This window comes from Thunnus thynnus, chromosome 8 (genome assembly GCF_963924715.1).
Source record: "Thunnus thynnus chromosome 8, fThuThy2.1, whole genome shotgun sequence".
NCBI classification, from domain to species: domain Eukaryota; kingdom Metazoa; phylum Chordata; class Actinopteri; order Scombriformes; family Scombridae; genus Thunnus; species Thunnus thynnus.
The window spans coordinates 24,580,648-24,596,073 of record NC_089524.1 but is presented as its reverse complement, the minus strand read 5'-3'; the positions used below and the strand labels follow the sequence as shown (position 1 = coordinate 24,596,073).

The 15,426-nt window shown below is 40.7% G+C and overlaps 1 protein-coding gene across 7 annotated transcripts in view; it reads right to left on the bottom strand.

The window, feature by feature from the left end:
* sbno2b (strawberry notch homolog 2b) overlaps positions 1 to 15,426 on the bottom strand; it is a 69,211-nt gene that overhangs the window by 21,302 nt on the left and 32,483 nt on the right. For 6 of the 7 annotated variants that reach the window (XM_067597363.1, XM_067597364.1, XM_067597367.1 and 3 more), the window contains one exon: positions 1,606 to 1,782. In XM_067597363.1, the coding sequence (XP_067453464.1) occupies positions 1,606 to 1,782 (177 nt within the window). Of the gene's footprint in view, positions 1 to 1,605; positions 1,783 to 13,635; positions 14,047 to 15,426 lie in introns of those variants that run through there. The other variant, XM_067597370.1, reaches the window with a different exon arrangement.

The window sequence follows — 15,426 nt, the reverse complement described above, 5'->3', positions numbered from 1 at the left end:
ATAATTCAATCTATTTTATTTACACTGTGAGCATAATGGATGACTGAAATACATTTGCAAGTAAAAACTTGGCAGTAAAATCCTTTCTGCTCTATTCTTGTGAGGTGAATTACAGAAATTCACCAGTATCCTCTGAATTACATAGAGAAATTATCAAAAGTTTAAGAGTCTCTATGTCTGGAATAAGAATCTTTCAATTCTCAGATATTTCAGAACTTAGATCGTTAAGCTAGAAATACCACCTTGCTGTTGTATGCCTCCACCAACCAGTCAAGTTGCTGTTTACATCCATGTCTGTCCAGATTCATATAATATTTGTGGTGAAGACTTTGAAGCACTTTAACAAAAAGGTATTAAGTGTATTTTCTTTGTATGTGTTCACATGCTTGGCGAATAAAGCTGATTCTGATACAACACAAGTTGTAGTCATGACAGTAGACCAAGCTTCAGATATGAATGTTGCTGCAAAGAAGCTACAAATTCTAACACATGGATGCTTCACACACATCTTCAACCCGGCAGCACAAAAGATCTTTACAATCAACACAGTTTCAAAGTGGGAAGATTAGTGTCATCAATTCAGTATCTGACCAAATGCGAAATATAGTCACAATCTCCCCTTCTGTTCTTGGGTTATGGTGTTGAATAATGGCCAGAAAAATGCAGAACATTATGATGTCACAGTGAAGTTGACCTTTGACCTTTTGGATATAAAATGTCATCACTTCATCTTTTTATCCTACTAGATGTGTGTCATAATTAGCGTATGAATTCTTGAGTTATGGCCAAAAACGTGTTTTGTGAGGACATTGTCCTTTGACCTCCAAAATCTATTCAGTTCATCCTTGAGTCCAAGTGGACATTTGTGCCAAAGCTTCACAAGAGAATGGGACTGACCGACGGACAACCCGAAAACATTATGCCTCCGGCCACGGCTGTCGCTGGTGCAGAGAAATAAAAACAAATCTGGACAAGACTGTTTGTATAATGGCCTTAGCTCCGCAATGGACTACATATTTTTCACAGTGTTACAGGCGTATTCCACAGACTCATTTTTATCAGTTGGTCTGATGATATTTGTTTGTGCTTTCAGGTTTCACAATTGTACAGATTCTCCAAGAATGAATGCTTGGAAGAATCGTGCAGTTGGTTAGACATATGCAGTAAGAATAAGGTAAGGCACGATACAACTAGCACAGAGCTAGTTGTAGTGTCATTGAATCATTACATGTCTGGTAATTAAAAAGATTTGTCAACACAAAGCATATATCACAATTCAAAAAGTCAGTAAATTAATGGTGGTAATAATTACTTCCTAACAAGATATTAAGCTAACTTGATACAAATTGGTAAAGCACTAATGCAGCAGCACTAATGTTTACAGAGGGACAATCTGACCCTCGCTTGGTATTTATTGCCCATGTCTCCTAGCGCAGACATGCATGTGTAGATTTAAAGTGTGTATTGCATAGTAGCTGTAAGATGAGCTGTTGGTGTGGTAATCAATGCTTCTGTTAGTGACGTGTGTGTGTGTGTGTGTGTCTGTGTGTGTGTGTGTGTGTGTGTGTGTGTGTGTGTGTGTGTGAGAAAGTGCCTGCTACTGACCTCTAGCTGGCTCTGTGCTGGTGTGGTGGTGGTACTAGTGTTGACGTCCCAGAGGGTGGGCACTGTGTCCAGGTTGTCTGTGCTGATGAAGGACTGGCCATCAGCATATTCCGACAGTGAGTCAGCCGGAGAGGAGAACAGAGAGTTTGTGGAGAGGTCATCAATGCAGGACAGGTCCTGAAGGCAGAGGAAGAGAGGATGTGTTAAGTTACAACTCTGAAACAGGGAAGAAATCATGTTGAATGGTAAAACCTACAGATTTTTTTCCTTTAAAAGAAGGAAGTTTAACATGTAGATTCTCAAATTAAAACAAATAAATGTAACCTCAGCCCTTCACTATCACGCCTCATGAGAGAAGGAGAAGCACCATAAATCCATATTATGCAACATATTCTGCATCAGACAAAGCACAGTGTGCGTGCAGCACAGGGATAATAAATACAAATGGTGAGAAATGAGAATGGATGGGAGTAAACCACAAACATAAAGGTGGCACATTCATTCTGGGTTTCAGCCAATTCTGCACTCTATTGGGAGTAACACGAGTAGCCTAAACAAAATCTAATCACACACAGATGTGTGAGAGTGAGCATGTAAAATAGAAAGAGAGGGGCAGGCATAATGAGAGTGCTTGTGTCCGTGTGTGTGTGTGTCATTTCAGCCATGGCTGCCTTCCAGTCGCCCCTCTATTCATATCCTTTCCAAGCCATTAGCATGCCATGTTCTTTAACTAGCCTCACACAGGCACCCCTGGGCCCCCTGAGACTTATAAACATGGATGTGGGGAGATAGGGATTGAGTGATGGGGAGGGGCAAGAGAAAACACAGTAGACAACAATGAGCTGAACAGAAGAGGAACTGTTTTTGGAAATGAGAATATGGCTCTGGTCATTTTATTGTCTATGTGTCTAGCCTTCAATGTGCATTACTGTACTATGCATGCAAGTAGGACTATGAAGAAGCCATAAATAGAACCAGAGGGTCCAACTTGCTAACTCAGCAATTTTCAGTTTACCACACTTTAAGGTCTGGTTGTCTGTGCTGTGTAGTGCTGTATTAAAGAACTTCAATACAGCAAATATCCATACTGTTACATTACATATTTCTATAACTTTCACCAGGCTAACATTGTTTTCTTGTAGCACATCCAGAGACACAATTTTTCAGATAAAAATAGTAAAAATATAAATTGGTAGTGAGTGGGGTTGAAGCACAAAATGCTATTAGGACTAAAGATAACTTGTGGAAGAATACTGTGTTATAAGAACGTAAAGGAAAAACTGTTGAGACACAGAGATAAATGATTAGTTGTGATGCTGACTCAGTTTCAACAATATGCTGCTACTGATTAATGCTGAGAAGCTGCTCTGACTTCTGTCATAGCTGCCTGTTAGCCATTACTCACAGTTCATCTGAAAATGTTTCACAGGCGTGAGAAGACAAGATGTAGGGCTCTTAGTGCTAACATGACTACATCATGTGGGAATGGGGCCTAGTGAGGGTGGTAAACAGCAGGCAGACAAACACAAGCTCAGTCCTGTATGTGCTTACGTGAACATGTGTATATTTTCGCCCTCTGATGTTGTGGAATAAAGCAACTCGCTGACCGTAACGTGGGCATGTTTGCGTATTGGAAAGAGTGCTTTTTTTCAAGGGTACAGCACTCAGCTTATCAGAGTTTGCTGGTAGCTCTATGATTACGTCTCGCTCTTCAACTCTCTCACCCTACGTTTCTCTTTCTTTTTCTCCCTGTGTGTGTGTGTGTGTGTGTGTGTGTGTGTGTGTGTGTGTGTGTGTGTATGTGTATGTGCGCTTCCTGAGGGCAAGATCAGGCATGAGCTCTGAAAACAGGCTCTCCAAAGTTGCTCTGCCCTTCAGACAGCTGATTGGAGCAACTGCCTTTTCTAGGGTGACAGAAGGGTAGAAGTAGAGAGGGCCCCTGTAAAATATCACTACCACTCCATAACATATAACCTGTCTCATTCTACCACCTTTCCTTTCTCCATTTTGTTTGTGCGTGCTGTCAGCTGCGTGTCTTCCTATCCCACTCTATTCTGTCTCACCCCTTGCTCACGTCCCTCCTTTCTTGGATCATCTGGCTGAGGACAGATGAGTAAACAATGAGGCTCGGAAAAGGGACACCATGTCACCAGAGGCATCATTCCAAAGAAGCATAATTGTGGAAACACACAGATAAGCACATAGAGACATGCAGTCTACCATGGTAAAAAGTATAGTTTTTTTTTCTTGCTGCAGAGTAAATAACAAACAATTTGATGAGAGAAGGATTAGTTTAGATCCAAACATAGATATCCATCACTTGATAAAATCTACTTAAAACACATTTGATAATAATTCAAAATACATCACAAGTTGGGTTACAGTTTAAGCTGTCATAATAGTTTTGCGTGTAAAAATAGTTATGGCTATGAAATGTTAAAAATCTTAATAACTTCAATGTGCTGCATCACATTGGATTAATTCAAGCTCTGGCTGAAACCAGCCCTAAATCAATTTGTTCTGCAAATGTACGTATTTAGATCTGACGTTTGTGTGTGTTTGCATCATATAAACTCATGTAACACAGTGTGTCACTGTGCTGATGCAGTGTTGTTTTTCCAGAGGACCAACAGTTCTGATACAGCAGAATCACAGAAAACTGCAGCAGGTTAGTGCTAACCAGGACATGGCCGACCTCAGCACCATGCTAATCGAGTTGTTAAGCAGAGCGTAACAGAGGCAGCAGTGTTTGTCCCCCCGGCAGGCCCGTACCCAGGGCAAGTTCATCTACTGTTCCTAAGACTGGGCCCTGCCAAGCAGAGATAAGGCTTGAATTCCAACTGCTCTGATGGTAATCTGGCTCCTTCCACAGCACACAGCCACACAGCCGTATAACTACTAATCCTGCCTCTCTCTAACTCTCTTTTTTTCCCCCTGCCACACAATAATAAAAAAAAAAAAATCTGACTGTGTGTGCATTTGTTTGTGTGTGTGCAAGTGTTTCTTTCTTTCGAAAATTGCTTTCAGGGAATGAAATCTGTTTCAAATCTTTATTGTTATTTCTGGGAATATCCAGAAAAAAAAAAAAATCTGTGTGTGTATGTGTCTGGTGTGTGTACATGTACACAAAAGGACATGTGAAAGCCCATGTGCAGGTTTTTTCCTGTTATTTATCCACCCTTCTGTTTTTGAACAAGTAGTCTTTCACGTGTTCCTCTTCCACTTCAGTTTCTCCGCTGCTCTAAAAGCTGGAACCAGCATAATATCCCCCCCCCACTCCCCCTCCCACCCCCCCACACACACACAATATACACGCTGCCATCGCAACCACAACCAAATACAAGCCTCCTTTTGACCACTAGTGCATAGCGTGGTGCAATCTAAAAAACCTTTTGCTCAAATGGACTTTCTGTGAGAAACTCCATATAGAAGAATACAGCAGAATACACATACTGTACATCACATCATGTATCCACAGAAGCGGTAAATTACATTTGAGAGTCTGGATAATGACAGTTGTCTGCCTGGGGATGATTAATGGAGGCACATGGCAATGAAAAATGGCTGCAAAAAGCCCCTCCAACTCATCAGAAGAGAGTTACTTGATGGTTGTGGTTGAAGGTTATCAGGACTAAATGGAAAAATACATTTCTAAAAATAAACCACCCACAAACAACCTGGCTTCATCATCTGTTATGGTTAATGTATTTACTCTGTGATGAATAATCTACAACAAAGTCATGCAATACAACCCCCTCCTAAAAAAATACTAGCGTTGCCATGGTCATGAGGTAAACGCTGCCACGCACAGTCAGGTTAAAATTAATATTAGTACACAGAAAATGCTGAAAAAAGAAATTATCTGTGCTACTCATGCAGCTTTAACAGTTGCCTTGGTAGAGGTAAGAAACAACCATTCCTCATATAACGACTACAATGACACTGGTGATGACACGGCCCTTATGATAAGCTCATACACTGCCATACAAGGAAGTAAAGCAGCCCTATCTTTTACTTTGCTTTCTAAACAGTTATTTTGCATTAGCTTGTCTACCTCTCTTGTCTTCAACTGTTACTATTTAAGGAAAACAGCTTCTGATCACAAAATCCCATCAACGATAGCTGTATATCACTGACAAAAGATAATTTGGGCTGAAATATAAGTAAGGTTTATAAGACAGGAATAATTCTTCAGAACATGTCCTTAAAAGAATATGTTCAGAGGATGTGGTTTGTGTTTCCTGATAAACTCCACTGTGTTGGAATCATTTCCTCTCAAATCAAATTAATGATAGTTGTCCACACCAGGGTGGGATGAACAGATTATAGGGTCACTTTTGGTACTGACGAATCCTTTGTATTGTAGTTCTGGTCACTGCTAACTCCACTGTTGTCCTGGGGAAAGAACTGACAGCCACATGGTGTTTAAAGCTGCTACTTTTCCCCAGCATTTTCTTTGGCATGTTGGAAATGTCGACAACAGTTGACATGACGAAATGTTGTGAATTCTCAATGGTGCAACAACAGGGGCACGATTGATTTCTTAATGACTTCCCGCCCATAAAGACCCCCAATTATCTTTGATGCAGTTCATGACCAAGTCAAAGCTTGACCATTTGTTGAACCAACCCCTCGTGTGCTCATGTTAAGAAATGACTTACATGCCTTTAACAGTTTGTTACTACCATATAGTTCCCCTGCTATCGTAAAAGCAAGCAGGTAAGAACTTTATTTAGTCCTAGGCCACATCCTGTTAAACTCAATAACCCAATGATTTGCGAGGACAGGCTGAGGCCCCCGGGCAGGCAGGCCAGGCCCAGGGCTTTCCCCTCCTACACACTGCCAGCTTGGCTGCTTTTCCAAGGCTATGAAACAAGTCACCCTGCCCTCCCACTTACCTCACACGCCCACGTATATATACACAAACACAAGTCTCAAGTGACCTCACCATCTCACCCGTTTCTGTCATCTCTTGCTTATTCTCTCCCAGTCTTTTAAACCTATCCTCCCTTGTTTCCCATCTATCTCTGCCATCTCCTCTCTCTGCCCTTTCAGCCTCTCATTGTGTGTTTATCCTAGTTTTGTTTTCCCACGGAGTTCTGCGGCAGGAAGAGGATATTTTTAACCAAACACTTATTTTTCATTGATATTACGTTTTGGGAGATATTATCACTATCAAATAGTTATATGAGTGATAAAAGAGGACATCATATTACAAACACCATTATGCACTAAATGATGTAGATAATTGACAAATAAATCTAAACTCACTACTATACACTGTAGAATAGTACTCACTAAGGTCAACAAAAATTTAAGAGTGTTTCTCAAAAGGTCGTTAACGGCTGTGGTCTGTTAGAGCAGCAACTGCAACACCTTAGGCACTGGGCCCTTTCCAATCCTCTTTTATTACACTTAATGGCTACAGACATACTGCCTGCGCCTGAAAACTTATCTGTAACAACAGTAGTAGGGATGGGAGCGTGTAGGTCAAATGAACAGTCGGGAATCTAATTGCTATAAATGCTAATAAAGTGCCATGACTCTTGTTTGTAATGTAGGTAGTGTACAGTGACAGTTCAACCTAGCATGTGTGCAAGCTGAAAAAGTGCAATGAAAGCAGCAGTGTTATCTGTCCAATTTCTGCTTTCTGTGTATATGTGATTAGAGTGGAGGAACTGAGGGTTATTAGTTCAGTCACCCCGCCCCAATGATCAGCTGACTGTAACAACCCCTACCCCAGGCTCTCCGCTCTGGTGTCAGCTGTTGACCTTGTCCATGCAGTCAACAGAACTTGACTGATGGCCTGTGTGTGTGTGTGTGTGTGTGTGTGTGTGTGTGTGTGTGTGTGTGTGTGTGATTTCACGGAGGTGGGTCTGGGGCCAGGAACTGAAAAGCCACCACTGGTGTCTCTCTTTCTGTCTGGATTATGTTATACCAAGCTGTCTGCATGTCCTACATCTCTGACATATCTGCTGGGCTGTGATTTTAATAGCACGGCTCTAAGCTGTTCCTTTCCGTGACCTTATCACAGACTTGAAGCAGACACTGCCTTTTTGGTAAACTAGCTCTCTGATTAACCTGCTATTGAGAGGAGTGGTACGAGTTAAGACCGCTTTTCATTTAAGGATTAAATTGATTTATTATGGTGTGTAATAGTACATTGAGTGTTTGTAGACAGCACAAGCTCTAAACGCGCTGAAAGCGACGATTGACGTGCCTCATTTGACGGTCCTATAGCGCGTTGCAGACATCAGATTTGAAATGCCAACACCACAGAACCAACACAGATTTAACCTGTTGTTCTTTGTATTTACTGCTGCATTAGTTGGATGTAATGAATGAATGAAAAGGAGAAATGCAGAGGAGGAAAATTAAACTAAGAGCGTCTGTTTCCACAGTAAATCATCTGTTGAGTGTTTGATGGTTATTTGTACTCTAGAACGTAACCGCCGTGAAACAATCAGAAAATAACATTTCATTTCTCTCATTCACTCTGCCGCCGCTCCCTCTCCTCCCTCGACCACCGTTGTGCTGTCTCCCTCTCTCTTTCTCACTCACTCATGTTCTCGGCTCGCTCACGCCATCTCTCTCTTTTTTGGCTGCTGAAAATACAGTTTTTGGTCGCTGGGTCCTCATTTGACGCTCCAAAATCGAAACAAGGTCGGAGTAGGGGCGTCAAGGCAGTTTGATACGCCTCATAACCCTTTTGGTACGTGTTCAGGCATTTAAAACAATAGTTGTACTTTAAAACACACGCGCCAGACGCTTTCAGTGCGTTTGGGCCTTTAGTACGACTCTAGAAGACAAACAGACAAATCAACGTATCCCATCACAGATCTTTGATCAAGAAGCCAATTTGTTAAAAAGCCACTGTATTTTCAAAAGTACACATGGACATGTTTACATCTTGCTTTGGTCTGTAAGATCCTTTAGTCACACAACCTACAACCAAAGAAATAAACTGATAGAGCAAAGAGTCTCAAGTCTAGAGACCTACTCACAGTAGTTTTAGCAGTTCCACTGACCACAAAGAGCTCCACTTAGGACCCCACAAACCAAAGCTGATGCTAAAAAGGCCTCTGACAATAATATTTAATCAGTGCTTCCTGCTGAAATTTCAATGAGTTTGTTCCAAAGAACTAGATTGCCTCTCCTTGACAACTGTGCTACAGTTAAATTTGTAAATGTTAATTAGAGGGGATGGTTTGAGAAACAATATAAACTGTTGTCATTGTATTTACATGTTTACAGTTGTGGGGTCAATAGAAAATAATTATGTCCTTCTTGTCCAGCTCACAGACAACCATGTCTAGAACAACTATCCCAGGCCAACCGAAGCAGTATACCCAGTCCAGCAACCTCCTGACAGGCAGGCTTTCAAGTTGTGCCAAGTCTGAGTAAAACAAGCCAGGGACAGCTTGCTGCTTACAAGCCTCCTGGAATTTTCCAGTGTTTTCATATGTTCTGGAAAATAAAAGGATGCCATGTCAAGTGTCCCAGCTAGCAGCCAAATGACTGGTTCAAAGAACAGCTCCTCTAGTTGTATATGTAGGAGATCCTAAAGCTGACTACTAGAAACTAATATGCTCAGGATATTGTCGGCAGATTACGCTACCTGGCAAATCCACATGTCTTTCTCCAACAAAGAACAAGCAGATGTTAACAAGTGAAAAGCAGGACAAGTTGAGAAAAAGAGAGGGAGGAAAGAGCCAGAAAAGAAAGCAAGAAAGACGATCCCTGCTGTTATTTGGTTTGGTGCCAAGAGGAAGTGGCCCAGGGATAGGTGCCATGAGGATGAGCTGGCATTCACAAAGGTATGTCTCAATAGTTGAAGTCCACAGTTTGAACTAGTTAGAAGAAATAAAGAAAAGAACTGTATGCATCCAAAATAACATGGTGGGCTTCTGAAAAGGATTTGTAAAATTGAGGAAACATAAAAAAACACAACGCACACAAAAAAAAGACACACAGTATTGTGTTGCGTGTGTGCGTATTTGTGTTTATGTGTGAGAAACTAATTGCGTGTGTGTGAGTGAGTGTTGACGCAAGATGACGTCTCAGTTATGCAGAAATTTCAACACAGAATACCACACAACATTTGCAAAAGGGATAAACTGTCATTTGTAACAGTCACATGAAATGTGGCCAAGACGATCATTTAAAATGTTATTATTTCAATAAATGAGATAATGTGACTGTGTCAATTGGTCATAAATTTAAAAAGAACTCCAGTTCTGCATAGCCAAGAAGATTATATTTTCATCAGCATACAAAAACATGTAGATGTCTCTTTATCTTTGTTACCTCACGTTTTAATAGGGGCTTTGAGTTTTGAGTACATTATTTCATGCTGATATATATGTTTAAATTGGTATTATCTAGAGCTAAAATTGAAATTAGGCAAAGTTATACTAGATCCTATTTTTATTTGCGAGAGTAGAGAACAATACTAGATTACAAGAAGGTTCCAGGAAATAAAACCACATCTTAAGGTTACATTCACAGGTTCTCTTAGTACCTCTGACAACCTTGCTCTCTTTCGTCTTGTGCATGACACACACCCACGCTTTTACACACCTGTGGTCAGTGGACTACTATCATACTGTGAGTCATGATGGTGGGCTCGTTGCCCGTAAGTTGCTAATTTGGTTCCTAGCCAAGAATCAACTGCAAACTGAGCAGGGAATTTACTCTTTTACAACCATGGGCACAGGTCTACTCATTTTTTAAAAACAAAGTGGCATCATCCCATGATAGTTGACAGACCCGATTACTCCGAATGAATGTCTTCACGTTCTCACTGTGAATCATCTCAGGTTAAAAGAATTTTAAAAGCATTTACGACAAGCATTTAGTGAATATGTTTTACATGTTAGGAGAGAAAGGGAATGTGCTTTGACATCAAATCAGTCAGATCAACTTTCATAACACTAGTTAGAAAGATGAGTATGATGTCCCACCAAGAGTGTAAGAGAGAGTTATTGAGCGGTCACTTTTATGACTGCCTTCAATATGCTATAGATATGTAATAAACTGAAAGAACTAAAAAAAAAAAAAAAAAAAAGTACAGGAATTTTCCTGGCTCAAGATCAGACAAAGGAGGTACTTAAACTGTGATCTACTGAACCTTGATTTATCCATTTATTTTAGATTACAATATAGATGCAGACTGTAAAACAAGGGCGATGATAGAGGGGTTTGACATGCAACAAAGGTTCCGGGCTGAAATTAAACTTGGGATGTGGTGATTACATATGTGTCTTGACCAAACCGCTCAAGGGCGCCCCATGATTTATTTTTTAAAAATAGAGAATAGATTGTGTCAGGTTCCTAGAATAAACCCAAACATCAAGAGAAAGGCAGGTTACGTGCTGGACAAGTCGCTAGTCTATTTACAGGGCAAACACATATAGACAAACACATTCACAGGCTTTCTACAGGCACATTTTAGAGTAACCTGCATATCTTGGGACTGTGGGGAGAAATCCGCATGCAGATACTGGGAGAATGTGCAACTTCGGCTCCAGTCGGCTGTCAGATTTGAACACAGGACCTTCTCGCTGTGAGACGACTGCTCTCTACTGAGCCACAATGACACTCCTAATGTAACAGAACAACCTTGCAATGAATCCTACCTTTAACAAAGTTTCTCAGGTTTTTATTCAACCCTTGTAGTTTGCAAGGTGTTTCTAATGGGAAAGTACTAAAAAGGCCAAAATGATTGTTTTGAGTACATGGATGTTAAGTATTCACAAGTTGATATGGCAAAACAGATGGCTATTTGATGTGTGTGTATATATACAGCCTAATATGAAAGGCACTAAAATCTTGAGATGCTCTCTATTATTATGATGTATTTTTTTGTATTTTTAAAATTCAAAAAATGTGACTACTACTTCTTGTTGTGTTTAAGTTTTACTTACATTTGGAACTCCACAAAAGAATCAGATGGGTATGTTTTATGTAAGTTTTTTTTAACAATAAGACATTAACCAGGACAGCTAAGTGGATTTTTCCCACTTTGCCATCACTACAGGATCATGGCTCATGGAAACTAGCTGAAATAACTCGTTAACAGCAAAACTAGATGATCTCTAACACCTGCACTCTGACATATTAATAATCAGTCTCTTCCTCCTGCAGCGGCTGTCCTGTTTCCTGTCTACTGTCAGGCCTGACAGATTTGCTGCATCTTGTATCATGAAGGATAAATTACTTTTAATGACCAGCAATAACTAGCTCAAATATCACCATATGTTTGCATTTTCACTATCACCACCCTGGAATTATTCCGCTTCTGCAAGTACAACTGGCACTGATGTCTGACACATGTAATGCAATACTCTTATAAAAGGTTTAATCATTGCGGGCATGGTTACATGTTGATAAAGATGAAAATTTCTCTTTGCAGCATATGAAACCTGCATTGCTGGCACCCATCCTCTATTTTCTTACCCCCCGTTCTTTTCCCCTCCTCATGCACTCACTCATCACCACCATCATTGTTTATTCACTTCCCGTAAGCTGCACGACTAGATCATGCTTGAGGTTTAACGTAATACCAGGAAACTGACAACATGTGCCCACCAAGAGGCTGTCCTGCTGTGCCCCTGGCCTTCAGGAACTAGTTCAGGTCTTTTACATATGAGTTTTTTTCACATGAGAATTACACACTTGCAATTTTGTTGCATTGATGTTAACACAGGCAACATGTACTGTGGAAAGAAATAACACAGTGAGGTGGCTCACTGGTGGTTTGTTGGATAGAAACAAAACAAAAGCAAATGGGCTCACACAACTGCATGACTCAATTTCACTACCAGTTAGTAACTTTTACCATCCAATGTAAAAAAAATGTGTATTTTAATAATGTAATAGAGTATTGTAAAGCTTTGTTGTCTAAAGCAGTGATTACTTGAGACCATGGATTGTGTAATTTCTTCAATTCTATGAAATGCTGACAGAGTGAAATTAACCAATTAGTCAGAAATTCACTAGAAATAGGCCCAGCAAGCCTTGCACCAATGAAGTCACTGGACTGATATGAACTACAGTTCTATCAACACTGTGCAGTCTGATGACTGATAAATCAAAAAAAACCAAACAACACAATTCTATCTACAGTGCAGTACACCATTGCACATATTTAATGGCCATCCAGAAAACAGACAAGAGTGCTATTTAGCCTGGCAAGATATCAGATTCTAGCACTTACTGGAAAACAGCAAGGAGCGAGACAGACAATCATTTGTCATATTTCCTGGCTGGGAATTAGAGCCTCAGTGGTGCACAGGGAGACTGACTACCCTGACCTGCCAGCAAAGAAATTCACAGCCTGACTTGCTCACCGGCAAACATTCAATTGTGAGCCTAAATTCTAAGCCTGGTTTACCTTCTTTGACATTTTCCACTCTGAACAAACAGCAGATGAGCTAGTGTCAGAAACAGATGAAAATACGGTCACTGGATAATAGTTTGACTAACAGGGATTAAGTCTAGTCTGATCTTAAAGTTCAATGGAGACATCAATTTAAAAAACGTCCTGTCTGAGACGTGGCTCAGTTCTCGTCCGGGAAGCCAGCTCTTACAGGCACTTATGAGAAACTAATTTGAGAACTGCTTTAAAATCCATTTTCACAGTTTAATCATGTCACTTGTCAGTTACTGTCCAATAACTTTAACATAAGATTGTAATAAAGGATCAATTCTAATGAAAGCCAGGCTCCATCAGTGTTGTACTTACAAGGAAGTATTTTCAAAATTCATTCAAGGAAGTTTAAGTTAAAAATACAGCCGTACTGAAGTAATAAAGTGCTTAGTCTTATCTATAGTTTCCTGATAAGGACAATAAGCACTGCTCACATAAGCAGCTTTCAGTTAGTGACAGTTACTGACCATGACATCACAAGTAAAAAAAAAAAAAGTTTTCCAACAAAATCATTCTTAAAACAAGAGAATTTTATACTGAGTTTTTAAACTTCACAAAGTGTAATATATGCAAAAAAACAAATCAAACAGTACCAGTACCTTGGGAAGTGGTCGTCCCAGCTGTGAATACAATTTAGTCCAGAACTGCATGAGAGACATGGGTCCAAACGCTGCAGTATGGGGAGGGGGGGGGGTACACACACACACATCCACTCCTGCTTCACCTTGAATCCCTGAATGCGACAGCTTCTTCCATGTGTTGGTATTCACCTTACAGCTGGTGCACTTCCACCCAACAGTGGACTCTCACTAGCCCTTTCACAGTTTCTCCCTGGTTCAACACACACATCTACGCTCTACCGCAGGTACGCTCTGGGCAATGAGCTCACACATACAAACTCTGTTTCTCTCACAAACAGAGACACAGACAACTCTAAAACATGCTTCCTGCTTCACCAGGGGCTGTCACGTATTTGCATAGAGGGCTTAGTCATAGTGACTGCGGACTAGTTCCTCAGAGCTCAAAAAGGTGGTTTGAGAGTGAGTGAGAGCACAGGGGAGGGGAGGGGAGGGGAGAGGTGGGGAGAAGAGGGAGGGAGGAGGGGAGGAGCTTTCAGGAAATGATGCTTTTGTTGGTAAGTGACTAGAGTTACTGGCAGTCGGGCCCATTTTACTGTACATGGTGTAACTCAACCGCATTTGTAGTGTAAACAGTATTGCGCTCTGGACCTGGCCGCTCCTCACACCCTGCTGCTTACCGCTATATTTAATGGGCCTGGGCCACTATCTAATGATTATTATATTTAGAGACTGACTCCCTGCCTGGCTGCCTGTCTTACTTCATACTTTGCCTTTTGTCTTTCTATTTGTCTGTGCAGGCTCAATTTCAAGACAGCTGTTCAAGTAATGATTTCTATTTAATCTAATGATCTATAGCCAAAAGGTGGAAACGCTAATATGAGGGAAGCAAACACATTTTCTAATTACCTAACTGGGGAGGATAGTCACTCATGAGAGTACAGATCCCAGCAGGCTTGATTTGTCAGTCAGCCTGTCAAAATGTTTCTCTATTAATTTAACTGTGTTATGTTTATCTGCATAGGAAAAAAATTAACAAACCAGATTTATAGTCCTCACATGGTCCCCCAACAGATGTTATGCCAAAAACAATGAGGACAGCTTAAAAATAACAAGAAGACAGCTGAAGTGGTCAGACATGTATTAACAGATCAAGTGCAAGCTGCACATGTGCATATTATTCAGAAGTTATTTCAGCATTCAGCCAATACTTCTATCTGTGCACAATTACACAAAAATACCTCATTATAAAAAGGTCATTCCTCTTTACTGGAATCAGGGGTGCGATTGTTAAAAAAAGAGTGTTCTGGGAATCTGATGGCAAATGGATTATTTCAACAACTCCATGATGTTTATCAAAGACAGTGTCATAATATTAGTTTTTCTGATAAAGAGACAGTGTTAACTGTTTAAGAGGTTATCATAAGCAAGGACACTGTGGTATTTTAAAAAAAAAAACGTGATCTATCTCTTTCACTAGTGAAACAGAAGGGTCCATTTGCGCACCCAGCTTCCAGGAATACACAATATCACGCCAGGATGGTGAAGTATTGTAATGTCCATCTCTGCTGGACTGAAAGGGAGTCAGACTCTCAGAGACGGAGTGGCGCCTGTCCATGGTGTCATCATAGTATAAGTGGGAATCCTCTAGATAATGTATGTGCATATGTGTGTAAGCGTCTGTGTATTTGGTGGGTTGTGGAGGGTCATCAGGGGGGGATGAATCATTGATGAGCTTCTTTTGAATGCTCTGACACACACACACCTTATTGCATCACAGCCTAAAGAAGGAGGATCCATGCCTGATTTCAG